General features: G+C 40.2%; 2 protein-coding genes across 2 annotated transcripts in view; one reads left to right on the top strand and one right to left on the bottom strand.

Moving 5' to 3' along the window:
* The window catches only part of LOC133551686 (fibroblast growth factor 1-like), an 819097-nt gene that overhangs the window by 503189 nt on the left and 299416 nt on the right, over window positions 1–16492 (bottom strand). The window lies entirely within an intron of this gene.
* The window catches only part of LOC133551683 (BTB/POZ domain-containing protein KCTD16-like), a 214704-nt gene continuing 200834 nt past the window's right edge, over window positions 2623–16492 (top strand). The window contains exon 1 of the mRNA XM_061898654.1: window positions 2623–3872. Coding sequence (XP_061754638.1) covers window positions 3062–3872 — 811 coding nt within the window. The 5' untranslated portion in view covers window positions 2623–3061. The remainder of the gene's footprint in view (window positions 3873–16492) is intronic.

The raw sequence follows: 16492 nt of genomic DNA on the forward strand, positions 1-16492 counted from the left end.
ATCGGAAAAACCTGGCTCTCAGTCTCCGTTCTAATTCATCCCAAAAGTGTTCTGTCGGGTTCAGGTCAGGACTCTGTTCAGGCCAGTCAAGTTCATCCACACCAGACTCTGTTATCCATGATAATCAGCATTTCCATTTTCTTAGAGTTGAGCTGCAAAAAGTTAGCGGACATCCATTGTTTAATTTTCATTAAGACACACCTTTCACTTCAAGTTCCATTCACTGGAATTAAGGGGCCAAGCCCAACTCCTGAAAAACAACCCCACACCATAAGTCCTCCTCCACCAAATTTCACACTCTGCACAGTCCAGTCCAAAATGTACCGTTCTCCTGGCAACCTCCAAACCCTGACTCGTCCATCAGATTGCCAGATGTTAAAGCGTGATTCATCACTCCAGAGAACGCGTCTCCACTGCTCTAGAGTCCAGTGGCGATGTGCTTTATACCACTGCATCTGACACTTTGCATTGGACTTGGTGATGTATGGCTTAGATGCAGCTGGTCCGCCCTGGAAACCCATTCCATGAAGCTCTCTGCGTGCTGTAGGTGGGCTAATTGGAAGGTCACATGAAGTTTGGAGCTCTGTAGCAACTGACTGTGCAGAAAGTTGGCGGCCTCTTTGCACTATGCGCTTCAGCATCCGCTGACCCCTCTCTGTCAGTTTGCATGGTCTACCACTTTGTGGCTGAGTTGCTGTTGTTCCCAAACTCTTCCATTTTCTCATAATAAAGCCGACAGTTGACTTTGGAATATTTAAGAGCAAGCACATTTCACCACTGGATTTGTTGCACAGGTGGCATCCTATGACAGTGACACGATGGAAATCACTGAGGGCGGCCCATTCTTTCACAAATGTTTGTAGGAACAATTTCCATGCCTAAGTGCTTGATTTCATACACCTGTGGCCAGGCCAAGTAATTGGGACACCTGATTCCCATCATTTGGATGGGTGGCCAAATACTTTTGGCAATACAGTTTATATAGATACATATATACATATACACATATGTATATATACATGCATATATATATATATATATATATATATATATATATATATATATGTATATATATATATATATATATATATATATATATATATATGTATATATATATATATATATATCTATCTATATATATATATATATATATATATATTTATTTTATATATATATATATATATATATATATATATATATATATATATATATATATATATATATATATATATATATATATATATATATATATATATATATATATATATATATATATATATATATATATATATATATATATATATATATATATATGTATATGTGAATGTTGTCTGTCTATCTGTGTTGGCCCTGCGATGAGGTGGCGACTTGTCCAGGGTGTAGCGGCCTTACGCCCGATTGTAGCTGAGATAGGTGCCAGCGCCCCCTGCGACCCCAAAAGGGTATATGCGGTGGGAAATGGATGAATATATATATATATATATATATATATATATATATATATATATATATATATGCACACACATATAGTATATATACATATATATATATATACTGTATAAATACATATACACATATATGTGTATATATACATATATATATGTATTATATATGTGTATATATATACATATGTGTATGTATATATATATATATATATATATATATATATATATATATATATATATATATATATATATATATATATATATATATATATATATATATATATATATATATATATATATATATATATATATATATATATGCTTAAAAAACAAAAAATCATAGAAAACACTTTTTCCTCATTTTTTTATCCCGACCATTATTAATAAGGTACATGATGGTATTATTTCATTGAGTGACAAAATCCAATACATTTGTAGTAAAGATTAGTCATTTTTAATGCTCTTTAAAAAAAATAAAAACAACTTTTGTATCTAACAAATTGGAAATAGTAACGCTAAATAGGAGAACTCACTTATCTTACAAAAAAAAAAAACGATTAAATAACGATTTGAAAATGGTAGGCTAAAAATGGCAACAGACTCAAAAAAGTACCACAAATACCTCTCTGACGGTGTCAATCGCAAGTGGTTATTGGGGAGTTCTATTCATTAAATGCACCCGCTGTTGTGTTCAAGTGTACACAGTAAAATTACCTTCGATGAGCATTTAATTGTTTGTGCTGACTAACAGCTGCAATTAAAAATTAAACTTAATTGATCCGAACAGCTTTGGACGCAGTTTATAAAGCCGCTGTTTGCGTGTACGGACACAGGAGGACGCTGTTGCTGACGTTACCAGGCAAACAGCGCACCGGTTATTTACTGTAATGTGTGAGAACACAGCAGAGTACCAGATAAATATTAAAGGTTGTGTCCACGCGCACAAACACACACACACAAATACTGACAAATGTGTGTCCATAACGTGAACAGAATCATTTGGATTAATGGTGAAGACAGAAGCACATTCCACATCAGTGGGAGTGACGTCCACAGAGAACTGAAGGCACCACCCTGCTCTGTGGGAGAAGGGGCGGGGCGAGCTGGGAGGAGGGGAGGGCTGAGGGAAGCAAGAGAGTAAGGGGGGCTCGGTGTATCAGAACCGCGGACAGCGCTCTGGTAAAAGCACCTATCTTGCGTCCTCTCCTTTTCAGAAAACATTTATATTCTATCATTTAATGACAACAAATCTTTTTATGAGGCTGCAGGAGATTTGACAAATAGTCTTGTGTGTTCCAAGTTCTTCACTGGAAGCTGGGAGAAGCCGGACCTTAAGTTTTCACATGAAGTTTTCTTTCTATTGTTTTTAATGCAACTGGGTTCCTCTTCTGGTTCTGGTCAGGATGGCACCGACAGAACCTTTTAATGTGCTCTGGATCGTTCCCAAGCTGTGATTGCTTGCATCTTTCAGGTGTTTTTTCTATTCTTTTCTTGCTGAAGGGACATCCTGACTGCAAGGTGATGGATGGATGATGTCAGCATCTTTCGGGAACTTTTGCCTTTCCATCTTTTTTACACAACATTCCTGAAAGGTTCCCTCGCAGCTTTCCACCACTATGGCCCTCAGTGTGAACTGCAGAACTAACCCCAAGGAGCAGGCGTCAGTCCAAAACAGTTTCCCCGACGTTCTGGAGCTAAACGTGGGCGGCCAGGTTTACTACACTCGGTACTCCACTCTGGTGGGTACTCCCAGTTCGCTGCTCGCCACGTTGTTCGCCAGGAAGGACGCCTCTAACGATTTGGCCCGAGACCCCAAAGGTCGTTTTTTCATAGACCGGGATGGCTTTCTGTTCCGCTATGTGCTGGACTACCTCCGGGACAAGCAAGTTGTTCTCCCAGACCACTTCCCGGAGAAGGGGCGGCTCAAGAAGGAGGCAGAGTACTTCCAGCTCCCAGACTTAGTTAAGCTGCTCACCCCCGACGAGGTGAAGCACAGCCCGGATGACTTCTTCCACAGCGACCATGAAGATAGTGACCCCCGCCTGTGCCCGCCACCGTCCTTGGTCCCCGCAGATCGGAAGAGCGGCTTCATCACTGTGGGCTACCGAGGCTCATGCACGACAGGACGAGAGGCTCAGAGTGATGCAAAGTTCCGCAGAGTCCCCCGGATCCTCATCTGCGGACGTGTGGCCCTGGCTAAAGAGGTCTTCGGAGAGACCTTGAATGAGAGCCGGGACCCGAACCGGACCCCGGATCGCTACACATCCAGGTTCTACCTGAAGTTCAAACACCTGGAGAGAGCCTTCGACATGCTGTCAGAGTGCGGCTTCCAAATGGTGGCCTGCAACTCATCAGTGACAGCCTCGTTTGTCAGCCAGCACACTGAGGACAAGATCTGGTCCAGCTACACCGAATACGTCTTCTACCGTAAGTCACACCCACAGGGCACTGCTGATTTGTCATGGCAATGGTCAAATTTATTGTATATGCTGATGGCACTACCAGATTATGTAAAAACACAACATTGATCCTTTAAGTCTAGACCTGGTTACTAACATACCTGGTCTATACCACAAAGGTGGCTCTTTTGGGTCGAAGCAAATTAGCAGAGTCTTCTTTTGGGTTGGACTTGGTTTTGTATTGCCTAAAATCACTTAGACCTTGGTCTAAGCACACGTTTGTTTCTTATCGGTTGAACCTAGGTCTGTGTAGGTTTAACACAGACGTGGTTGTTTTCATTCAGACCTGGTTCGGTATTTCATACACAAAGTTTGATTCAAACCTGGCTTTCTTCAGCCGACCATATGTTTGGAACTTGTATGACCTAACTCATGTTTGGTCAGAGCCTGGTTCTATTTTGCTTTGGACAAGTTTTGTTCTTTTGGGTCAGATCTGCTTAAGTACCACGTGTGGTCTCTGTGAGTCAAGCCATGTTCTGCAAGGCTATGTCCGTTTTTGTTGTACTCTGTTCTGTAGGACATAACACAGGTTTTAACGCAAGTTTGGTCATCACATAGTTCTGTACTGCATCGGACAAGTTTTGTTCTTTTAGGTCAGATTTGATACTATACCACAAGTGTGGTCTCTATAGGCAGTGCCAGGTTCTGTAAGGGTCAATCCAAGCTTCGTCCTTTCAGGTTGGACCCGGTTCTGGTTCACCTATCGCAAGTTTGTTTTTGGTTCTGTATGTACTGTATCAAGGAAACAAAGAAAACACATTTGGAACTACCGTATGTCCTTGAATTGCCGCTGGGCATATACTATGCACCCGCCTTGAATAACTGCCGGGTCAAACTCGCTTCGCAAAATAATTAGCACATGCTTAGTATTACCGCCGGGTCAAACTTGTGACGTCACGAGTGACACTTCCTCTGTCATCATTTTCAAAATGGAGGAGGCTGATTTCAATACCGGTAATTTGAAATGGCATAAAGGGAAGAAGATTAACAGCTATTCAGTAGGCTTTAAGGTCCAAGCTGTTGAATACCGGTATGCTAAAAAGAACAGTAAGCAGCCAAGTTTTATTAATATACCGGTACCTGTGGAGAGGTGGAGCCGACAGTCCGATAGAGAGGCAGGCCATGCTGGAGCCCGGCCCAAGATGGCGGCGAGGAGACGGCAAGCGAGTGGAGAGGAGGAGCGGAAGAGCGACCTGGACTGAGGTTTTATTGAAAAATAAACAAAGTCAAACTGCTCAAGCCATGTCCTTCCTTAGTGGTCCTGGGAACCCGCAAGACGACGGCTTGAGACCGTCACAATACCGTAGCTGCGTGTGTCCAATATGAGTCATTAAATGACTCCCGCCTCCTGGTGGTAGAGGGCGGTAAGGATCCTTCTTGCGACTACTCGGCTGCGGAAGAAGTCACAGTGAGTCACGTTATTAATGCTGGGACATATATGACGGACCTTCTGATAGCAGTTTTCTAAACTGGACTTTCAATCGAAGCAGGAGGTAATAAAGGAAGATCTCCATCGAGAAAGAGAGACTTTTAAAACTGAAGAAAGATCAGGAGGACTTATATAAACAAGTTATCGATGATTTTGATCAGAAGGAGCTGGCATGGACTATATTTATAAGTAAAGGTAAGACCATAATAATGTTTTTTTTTTTTTAATCAAATGTGCTTTTCATGATGGTATTCATACATCACACTCAATTTTTAACTGCTTGCCTTTGGTAGGTGCCGGAGTGAGAAGAGGTTTTAAAATAATTAGCGCATTCTTACTTTTACCGCATGCCTTTGGTAAGCGCAGGAGTGAGAAGAGGTTTTAAATTAATTAGCTCCCCGGCGGCAATTCAAGAAAATACGGTAGGTATGTACAGTCTAACACAATCATGGTCTTGTTGGCTTGGTACTGGCTCTGTAGGGTAGGTTTTTTTTGCAAAGGACGGTCAGTTTATATCCCAGTAAAACCTGGTACTACAGTATATCACTTAATCCAAATGTGGTACGTTGTGTTCAACCTAATTCTGTTTATTCTAGTTGGTCATTTTCAACTAAGCTGGTTCTATTGGCCTTACAAAACTGGGTTGGACTTGGGTTTCTCTGAATCCTAACACATATTTAGTCTTACAGTATTAAATGTCAGGTAGAGACATACGTTGTGTTAAGCTGTAACACGTCCTTGTACTGTAGCACCTTTATTATTATTTACAGTTCAAATTGTGGTGATAATCAACAGCACTACATTGTCTTACATGCAGATAATTTATCCAGGTATTTTCCCTTTCTGCGTCCACTTTTTAGCAGCGGCGGGTTCAGTCAGAGGACTGAGACGAATGACCGTGAAGAAGCAGTCGTAACCTTAAGAGCCCCTTTAAGACTTAATGAAGCTGCAAAATAATCCATGGGAATAGTTCATGGCGTACTATAGTATAGACCACCATGAAGACGTCACGCATTAAATAGACAGGGAGAAGAGGCGTTGTTGCCTAAATTCTTAGCATCCTCTCTCTTGGCCAAAGCATTAGGTACAGCCACATTGAGATTCAATACAAGACAAAATCATGAAGGCTAACTTTTCGGCTACTTAACCTCAGCAGACAAATGGCTGAACATTTGCCAAAACACGCACCCCTACTGTGTTGTCTGTGCTAGTATTTTTCTGACAAACACCGCACGGTGGTGCTGTTATTAAAGGGGAACATTATCACCAGACCTATGTAAGCGTCAATATATACCTTGATGTTGCAGAAAAAAGACCATATATTTTTTTAACCGATTTCCGAACTCTAAATGGGTGAATTTTGGCAAATTAAACGCCTTTCGATTTATCGCTCTTGGAGCGATGACGTCAGAACGTGACGTCACCTAGGTAGTCAACGCCATTTTCTCCACCACATTACACGCAGCAAGTCAAATCAGTTCTGTTATTTTCCGTTTTTTTGACTGTTTTCCGTACCTTGGAGACATCATGCCTCGTCGGTGTGTTGTCGGAGTGTGTAACAACACGATCGGGGACGGATTCAAGTTGATTTACGTAGAATGTACATCAATTAGCATGCTATTTAGGCTAGCTGTATGTACATATTGCAGCATTATGCCTCATTTGTAGCTATATTTGTATCCAGCCTTTCCCTCCATCCACATTTAATGCCAAACAAACACATACCAATCGACGGATTTAAGTTGCTCCAGTGTCAAGAGATGAGAAAGTCCCTCGTTTGGTTTTTACCGGCGATGCTACGATAGAGATGACAAGAATGTCTGGATATCCTGCGACACTCAAAGCAGATGCATTCCCAACGATAAAGTCAGCGAAATCACAAAGGTGAGTTTTGTTGATGTTGTTGACTTATGTGCTAATCAGACATATTTGATCGCGGCATGAATGCCAGCTAATCGATGCTAACATGCTATTTAGGCTGGCTGTATGTACATTTGAAACTATTTTTACATCCAGCATTTCCTTCCACCCACATTGAATGCGAAACAAACACTTAGCAATCAACGGATTTAAGTTGCTCCAGTGTCAATGCGAAAGTCCTGATTGTTTGGGCTGCACATTTTACCGGCGATGCTAAGACAGACATGCATGGCCGAATAGCGTCAATAGCAATTCGCTCAATAGCTTCAGTTTCTTCTTCAATTTCGTTTCGCTATCTGCCTCCATACTCCAACCATCTGTTTTAATACATGCGTAATCTGTTGAATCGCTTAAGCAGCTGAAATCCGAGTCTGAATCAGAGCTAATGTCGCTATATCTTGCTGTGGTAACCGCCACGTTGTTTGTATTGGCATCGCTATGTGACGTCACAGGAAAATGGACAGTGGCTTCGCAAATAGTGAAAATCAGGCACTTTAAAGCTTTTTTTAGGGATATTCCAGGACGGGTAAAATTTTGAAAAAAACTTCGAAAAATAAAATAAGCCACTGGGAACTGATTTTATTGGTTTTAACCCTTCTGAAATTGTGATAATGTTCCCCTTTAAATCCCAAAATGTAACCCCATAAATCAGATTGATTTGACATTTCTACAAAACAATCCACTTGAACTGTAGGGTGTTTAGCCATGTTACCACACAATATGGTAGGTATCGCATCTTTAAAGGGATTGATGAGCACATGTCGAGAAAAGTCATCAAAACGTTTGCAGAACCGTTTTTTACATGACTGTACATAAGAGGGCCAAATTATTTGGAGCAGCTCCTAATATTTGGTGTAATAATATACCATACCATACCAACTTTATTTATAAAGCCCTTTAAAAACAACCAAAGTTGAAAAACAAAGGGCAGTACACCACAAAGAAACACAGGAAAAGGAAAAATAAAATAAAAACATTTAAAACAGAGGTAAAATACACACATCATATATATATATATATATATATATATATTTTAAACTGTTTCTAAACTGTTTTTAAATTTGTAACTATATATATATATATATATATATATATATATATATATATATATATATATATATATATATATATATATATATATATATATATATATATTGTGGGTTCTTCCGAGGATGTTGTAGTCATAATGATTTGTGCAGTCCTTTGAGACATTTGTGATTTGGGGCTATATAAATAAACATTGATTGATATATATATAGTTACAAATTTAAAAAACAGTTTAATATATATATATATATTTGTCTATATATATATATATAGTTACAAATTTAAAAACAGTTTAAAAAGTTCAAAGTCTCAGTATATGCTAAAATACTGTTTAACATATTGCAACCACAATAATGAATTATTTCCATAATGGTCAAATTTAATATCTTCATTCGTGCTATGTATACAAGGGAACAGGAACACAGAAATATGAAACAAATTTGTCAGGACTCTGACTTTGATTAGTTTTGCTTCCTCGATGCAGACGGAATTTGGGACGAGCCAGGCGTGAATTGAAGTACATAATTAATTTATTTACAGACTATAATACAAAAACAGAGAAAACAAAGGCCACACTCAGTGGCGGATAATAATCTGGACTAAACTCCAAACAAAACAGCCCAATGGCATGACTATATACAAATAAACAAAATATACTATCAATGGTACAAAACAAACCAAAAACTTGCACAAAGGCATAAATACAAACAAGATCTTACGTGGCGTTGTCAAAACAATAATCAGCATGGCAAGGAAAGGTAGGTGCGTGGTCTTGAGGGTTCGATACAAAGTCCGGTAGGTAAAGCATGTAGCAAGTACACAAGCAAAGTTCCCAGGACGAGGACGGAAACAGAATGGTATAAATAATGACTGTGATGATGATTACTAACAGGTGTGAGGCTGAGGACAGGGGTATGACATGGAGACCAGGTGGAAACTAATGAGTAACTATGGAAACAAACAAAACCAGGAGTTCAAAAACAAAACATAAACTCAAACATTAAACTGATTTACAGGCATGACAAAATTAAAACAAAGCAAAAAGAGAGCTATGTTTTAATATTTTTTTGTGTGATAATTTTTTTTAAAATGTTTATAATAAAAAAAAATTAAAAATTAATATACAGATTGAACAATATTTGTTGTCCATACATGGCACAGTTATCTCTGGACTTTGAGTGTATAACCACCCAACAGCAAATGTCTTTTCTTGCTAGCTTAGCAGACAACTAACTGGTTGTCAATACAATCTTTAGTCTTTGAAAGGGTCTCTACTTCAAACAATGTAAAACTGAACATGTAGAATTATAGTTAGGTCATATAGTACGTCAATATAATATAGATGAGTTACAAAATAACCTTTTTGTCACATTGTAAACTAAAAGCAAAGTGCTAGCTTGATGCTAACCTACGTTGGATACACCATGTCCATGCTACTAGTTAGCATTAGCAATTTTATAATTCGATTTTAACACCCCCAAATTTGACAGTTAAATATATAAGTGATACATACGTTACAATTAAACAGGTAATTACTTATGAGTACAATACTTACAGGCGAAGACATTATAGTACAGGGCTGGCACATTCAACTCAATGGCAGACTAGGTGGACTTCCTGACTACGGCAAGTCCCGTTGGACAAACACAACTGAATGCATATGTACTTGCACACCAAAGTCGCAAAAAAAAAAATATATATATATATATATAAAAAAAACAGCTTATTTATTATATTTCTTTATTTTACGTATGCTGCAAATCTATACATAATTTACGGTGGGCCACACTTAGCACATTACCACATCACTGCTAAATAGTTACAGATTTAAAAAAAACAAACGTGTTAATGTAATAATTCACAGATGGTGAGAAATATTAATGTGCTGCCTATCGCTGCAGACCGGCAGTGTCAAGGCACCATCATGCTTTACGTACAGTTTATCCGTTATAACCCTTCTTTTATGTGTGTCTTTGATGTTTTTGAATGCACTTTTAAGTTAAAGTTAAAGTACCAATGATTGTCACACACACAGTAGGTGGGGCGAAATTATTCTCTGCATTTGACCCATCACCCTTGATCACCCCCTGGGAGGTGAGGGGAGCAGTGAGCAGCAGCGGTAGCCACGCCTGGAAATAATTTTTGGTGATTTAACCCCCATTTCCAAACCTTGATGCTGAGTGCCAAGCAGGGGGGTAATGGGTGCCATTTTTATAGTCTTTAGCATTTGCAGCACTGTTATTGCTGAAATCTCCTTCAGACGAGTGGCGAACACCATGAAGGCTTATTTATTTTTTATGTTTGAATAGGCAGCCACACACTGTTAGTTGAGCATCCATTGTGGCCCCAATTTCCAGCAGAAGCAGCTATGCTAATTCGGAGAATTCCTATTCCGTCCCCGTTTGCAAGTCATTTCTGGATTGCAAGCAGAGCGAGCTACTTTTTAGCAGATGTAATGAAGTGCCACTCCTGTTTCATATTCATAGGAAAGGCGTTTTTTTTTTTTTTACCAGATCAAAAGGACGCAGCATCTAACCAAGCGCTTTCATTTGGCTGCTTGCTTGTACAGATGTCTGGCAAGCAAAATAGGTACGGGCATGAGGAGCGCAAACACGCTTAAAACGGGGGCACTTTCTATTTCGCCCTGATGTAAATTGCTGCATTTGAATGCCAGACAGGAATGGTGTGTAGCAAATGTTTTCCAGAGTTAAATGTTAATAACTAAGACAAAGGTCAAAAACTTTGAGCTGCATTACTTTCCACCATTTTGATGTGTCTTTTCACGTCCTCGTCTTCTTGTTTGCTTACAGTCAATCATATCACTCAGATCCCACCTTTCTGCCCAAAAGTTGGAACATTTAGAGTCCAACCAAACTGTTTTGTACAACTATTCCCCAAAATGTGTGCGTATTCAGGTTGGACTTCTGAAGTTAATTAATTAACTCATATTATGTCTTGCATATGGTGAATGATTATATTCATCTTGGATAAAGCAAACCACCAAGTTTAATTAAATAGTTAGAGCACAAAATAAGATAAACTCTCTTAGTTTGATATCGCAGCTGGATAGGATCACTTCTTGTCGGAAAATTCCCTAATTTGGACTTTGGAATGTAAAAGTGATAGCCTTATCCTTGAGAAGAGACTACATGTGCAGCTCAATGGCAACATTTAAGTTATGAATTAGAGCAGTTATTTTTCAGACACTTACACACAAACTTCTTTTATGGTCAGGATGTGCTCTCCTGACTTAGCACACACACAGAGACCAGAAGGAGGAATATAAAAAACGATGGTTTGGCTTCTCCAAGTTAGGAGTGCCTCAAAGTTGGTAGCAAACATGGCACCCTCTAGTCACGTGACTGTCTTTTGACCAATCATTGAGAAGATTGCCTGGAACCGGGTTGGCCGTACTCTTGCTATACTCAACTCTGGATTAGGCCTGGGCGATATATCGACTTTATCAATATATTGAAGTTTTTTGTTGCAGTTGATTTAAACTTTTTTTATGTTTTTGTCCCTCAGGAGCTTCTGTAGCTTGCGCCGTCCCCTTACTTCCTTAGTGGTGAAGTGAATTAATTAACTCATATTATGTTTTGCATATGGTGAATGTATATATTCATCTTGGATAAAGCAAATCACCAAGTTTAATTAAATAGTTTGAGCACAAAATAAAATAAACTCCCTTATTTTGATATTCACATGTGGATTGGATCACTTCTTGTAGAAAAGAGGCCCTAATTGGGACTTTGAAATGCAAAAGTGATAACCATATCCTTGAGAAGAGACTACCTGTTTAGCTCAATGCCAACATTTAAGTTATGACTTAGAGCAGTTATTTTTCAGACACTGACACACAAACTTCTCCTTTTATGGTCAGGATGTGCTTTCCTGACTTAGCACACACACAGAGACAGGAAGGAGGAATATAAAAAGTGATGGTTTGGCTTCTCCAAGTTAGGAGGGCCTCATTCTTTTGACTTGACCCCCTCCAGTTACTGCAGTCCTGTATAATGACACTCGCTTGTAATAAAGCAACTTTTGGTTCAGTAATGCATCTCTGACGTCAGGACGAGGATGAGAAGACCAGAAATACACATCACTTCAGCCTAGAGAGCATTAAAAGAAGTAGAGCAACTCCACCTTAGTGTTTAGATTTTTCTTTGGCTTGACGCCAAAATAAGAAAAGTGTTATGATAACTATAGAGCTGTAAATGGAACATACTGCAACATAGGTTGTTGAGGTTTGTTTTTGCCTCGTCTTTCACATTAAATTTGAGTGCAGAATGTGTGAAGACTGCCCTAGTAACATGATAGGTCCGAAAGAGAAAGAGATGATACAGTATTGTCTGTCAGATGGGACCTGGTGGTCTCCAATACAAAAATGTGTTTCGCCACCATTCAATCAATCAATTAATGACATCCTCGGTTCAGATCCCACACAAGGGCAAGGAAAAACTCACAACCCACTTGGATGTCAATGCGAATGACTATGAGAAACCTTGGAGAGGACCACAGATGTGGGTGACCCCCCCCAGGGGAGACCGGGTGCAACGGACGTTGAGTGGGTCTAGCATAATATTGTGAAAGTCCAGTCCTTAATGGTTCCAGCAGGAGACCATACCGAGCGGAGACAGGTCAGTAGAGATGTCCCCAGCCGACGCACAGGCGAGCATCGGTTGGGGTTGTTATCATAACAAGAGAAGTGGTCAAAAATTCAACCAGAAGCTTGCCAGTAGCTTGTGGATGGCTACCAAAAGTGCTTATCCACCCCGGGTTCCGACTCTGGACAGCCAGCACTTCATCCATGGCCAACGGATCTGTGCCCCCCCTTCCACAAGAGAGAGGGGGGCAGAGCAGAAAAGAAAAGAAACGGCAGATCAACTGGTCTAAAAAGGGGGGTCTATTTAAAAGCTAGAGTATACTAATGAGTTTTAAGATGGGACTTAAATGCTTCTGAGGTAGCATCTCTGTTACCGGAAGGGCATTCCAGAGTACTGAAGCCCGAATAGAAAACGCTCTATAGCCCGCAGACTTTTTTTGGGCTCTGGAAATCACTAATAAGCCGGAGTTCTTTGAACGCAGATTTCTTGCCGGTACATATGGTACAATACAATCGGCAAGATAGGATGGAGCTTGACCGTGTAGTATTTTATACTTAAATAGTAAAACCTTAAAGTCGCATCTTAAGTGCACAGGAAGCCAGTGCAGGTGAGTCTTATATGATCAAACTTTCTTGTTCTTGTCAAAAATCTAGCAGCCACATTTTGTACCAACTGTAATCTCGACTTGTCCAGGGTGTACCCTGCCTTCCGCCCGATTGTAGCTGAGATAGGCGCCAGCGCCCCCCGCGACCCCGAAAGGGAATAAGCGGTAGAAAATGGATGGATGGATGTAATCTTTTAATGCTAGACCTGAAAATAATATGTTACAGTAATCGAGACAAGACGAAACAAATGCATGAATAATGATCTCAGCGTCGCTAGTGGACAAAATGAAACAAATTTTAACGATATTACGGAGATGACAGAAGGCCGTTTTAGTAACACTCTTAAAGGGGAACATTATCACAATTTCTGAAGGGTTAAAACCCAAAAAAATCAGTTCCCAGTGGCTTATTTTATTTTTCAAAGTTTTTTTCAAAATTTTACCAATCATGGAATATCCCAAAAAAAGGCTTTAAAGTGCCTGATTTTCGCTATCCTATATCCACCCGTCCATTTTCCTGTGACTTCACATAGTGACGCCAATACAAACAAACATGGCAGATAGAACAGAAAGATATAGCGACATTAGCTCGGAATCAGACTCGGATTTCAGCGGCTTAAGCGATTTAACAGATTACGCATGTATTGAAACGAATGGTTGGAGTGTGGAGGCAGATAGCGAAAACGAAATTGAGGAAGAAACTGACGCTATTGAGCCATATCATGACAGACAAAGGCAACGAGCACGAATTCGGCGATCGCCTTCTAACCAACGATTGCATCTTTTGACCACTGGAGCAACTTAAATCCGTCGATTGGTAAGTGTTTGTTTGGCATTAAATGTGGGTGGATGGAAAGGCTGGATGCAAATATAGCTACAAATGAGAAATAATGATGCAATATGTACATACAGCTAGCCTAAATAGCATGTTAGCATCGATTAGCTTGCAGTCATTCCGTGCGCAAATATGTCTGATTAGCACAGAAGTCAATAACATCAACAAAACTCACCTTTGTGATTTCGTTGACTTTATCGTTGGAAATGCATCTGCTTTGAGTGTCGCAGGATATACACACATCTCTGTCGTAGCTTCGCTATCGTTGTTAGCGATGCTACGACAGAACAGAACATACGAGGGACTTTCGCGTCTTTCGACCACTGGTGTAACTTGAATCCGTCGATTGGTATGTGTTTGTTTGGCATTAAATGTGGGTGGAGGGAAAAGCTGGATGCAAATATAGCTACAAATGAGGCATAATGATGCAATATGTACATACAGCTATCCTAAATAGCATGTTTGTATAAATTAGCATCCCGTGACCATTGATATGTCTGATTAGCACACTACACTTAAGTCAACTTGAATCCATCCCTGTTAGTGTTGTTACACCCTCCGACAACACACCGACGAGGCATGATGTCTCCAAGGTACTGAAAACAGTCGAAAAAACGGAAAATAACAGAGCTGATTTGACTTGGTGTGTGTAATGTGTTTGAGAAAATGGAGGATTGCTTCCTGTTGTGACGTCACGGGTGAAAGGTCATTGCTCTGACAGCGAACAATTGAAAGGCGTTTCAATCGCCAAATTCACTCTTTTAGAGTTCGTAAATCGGTTAAAAAAACATATGGTCTTCTTTCTGCAACATCAAGGTATATATTGACACTTACATAGGTCTGGTGATAATGTTCCCCTTTACTGTGTGACTCAAACAAGATATTTGGGTCGAAAATATTACCCAGTAGATACACCAGATCCCGCAAACTGCGCCGTTCCTTCCAAACGGCATATTATACTTAATACAGACCAAAGCGCTAAATGAATATACACGTGGTACCGAAGCGTGCAAACTCTCCGGCCCTGCAGTGGCTGACGACATCAGCAGTGGCGGTCCCAGGCTGCGGGCCTGTAAGGAGTGATTAGGCGAAGAGCAGGCAAGCGCTGACAGCTCTGAGGAGAGTCTTGATAGGTACAGCTGCTACCCCTGGCGCCAGCTCAGCGGGGGAGTTTTAACGCTCAACTCTGCATTATGCAGGCTAGCAGGGTAGCGCGCGGAACATCGCTTTTTCTTTTCGCTAATGCTGCCGCAGCGGCGACTATGGCGTCCCGCGGATATAGCTATAACAAAAGCAAGCAATTATCCTCGCAGCACCGCTGCTGCTGCTGTCATGAATCCAAATATTGCTCGTTTGCTAGCACTTTATCAGGTTATGCTTGCTAACCTTTCTTTCTCTCAAGGGCCATTTTCCCATCTGGAAAGTCCTCAGAGGGCCTTTTTATTTAAAAACACATATGTTGCAAGGATGAAGCAAACTGTGCGGGTTACATTTTTGGGACGTTTGATTGTTTTTAGGAGGGCTGGGTAATATGTTCTGAGGCCTCATATGGCATCCACCGAACCCAGAGATCATACTTGTCAACCTTGAGACCTCCGATTTCTGGAGGTGGGGGGTGAGGAGTGGGGGGGGGGGGCGTGGTTGGGGCGGGGGGCGTGGTTAAGAGGGTAGGAGTATAATTCACCAACTCAAGTATTTCATATATATTTCATACATATATAAATATATATGTATGAAATACTTGACTTTCAGTGAATTCTAGCTATATATATTTATTTTATTATAAATATAAATAAAATAAATAGTTGAATTTCAGATGGCACCTATCAAATACCCAGTAATAAAAACACAGTTGTTCTACTAACTGTACCGTGCTTGCTGGTTACTAAAAAAAACAACAACAACACTTACCTTTCATTATTTGAGTAACCTTTGTTCTGCCATTTGCGTACTGGCGAGCGATCTCCGAATGCGGGAAAATATCCTTCACGGATTTGTTGTAGACATCCGCAAAGGAGAACGGGATGTTGCTTCCAGCTATCAGCATAGCCATCTTTGTCTCAGCATAAGTTACACCATCGGGTCTCCATTTTGCGAGGTGGCCCATAATACTGGGTTGTGAACGATGCTGCGCTGCGGACGCATTGTG

This window comes from Nerophis ophidion, linkage group LG04, assembly GCF_033978795.1.
Source record: "Nerophis ophidion isolate RoL-2023_Sa linkage group LG04, RoL_Noph_v1.0, whole genome shotgun sequence".
Taxonomy (NCBI): domain Eukaryota; kingdom Metazoa; phylum Chordata; class Actinopteri; order Syngnathiformes; family Syngnathidae; genus Nerophis; species Nerophis ophidion.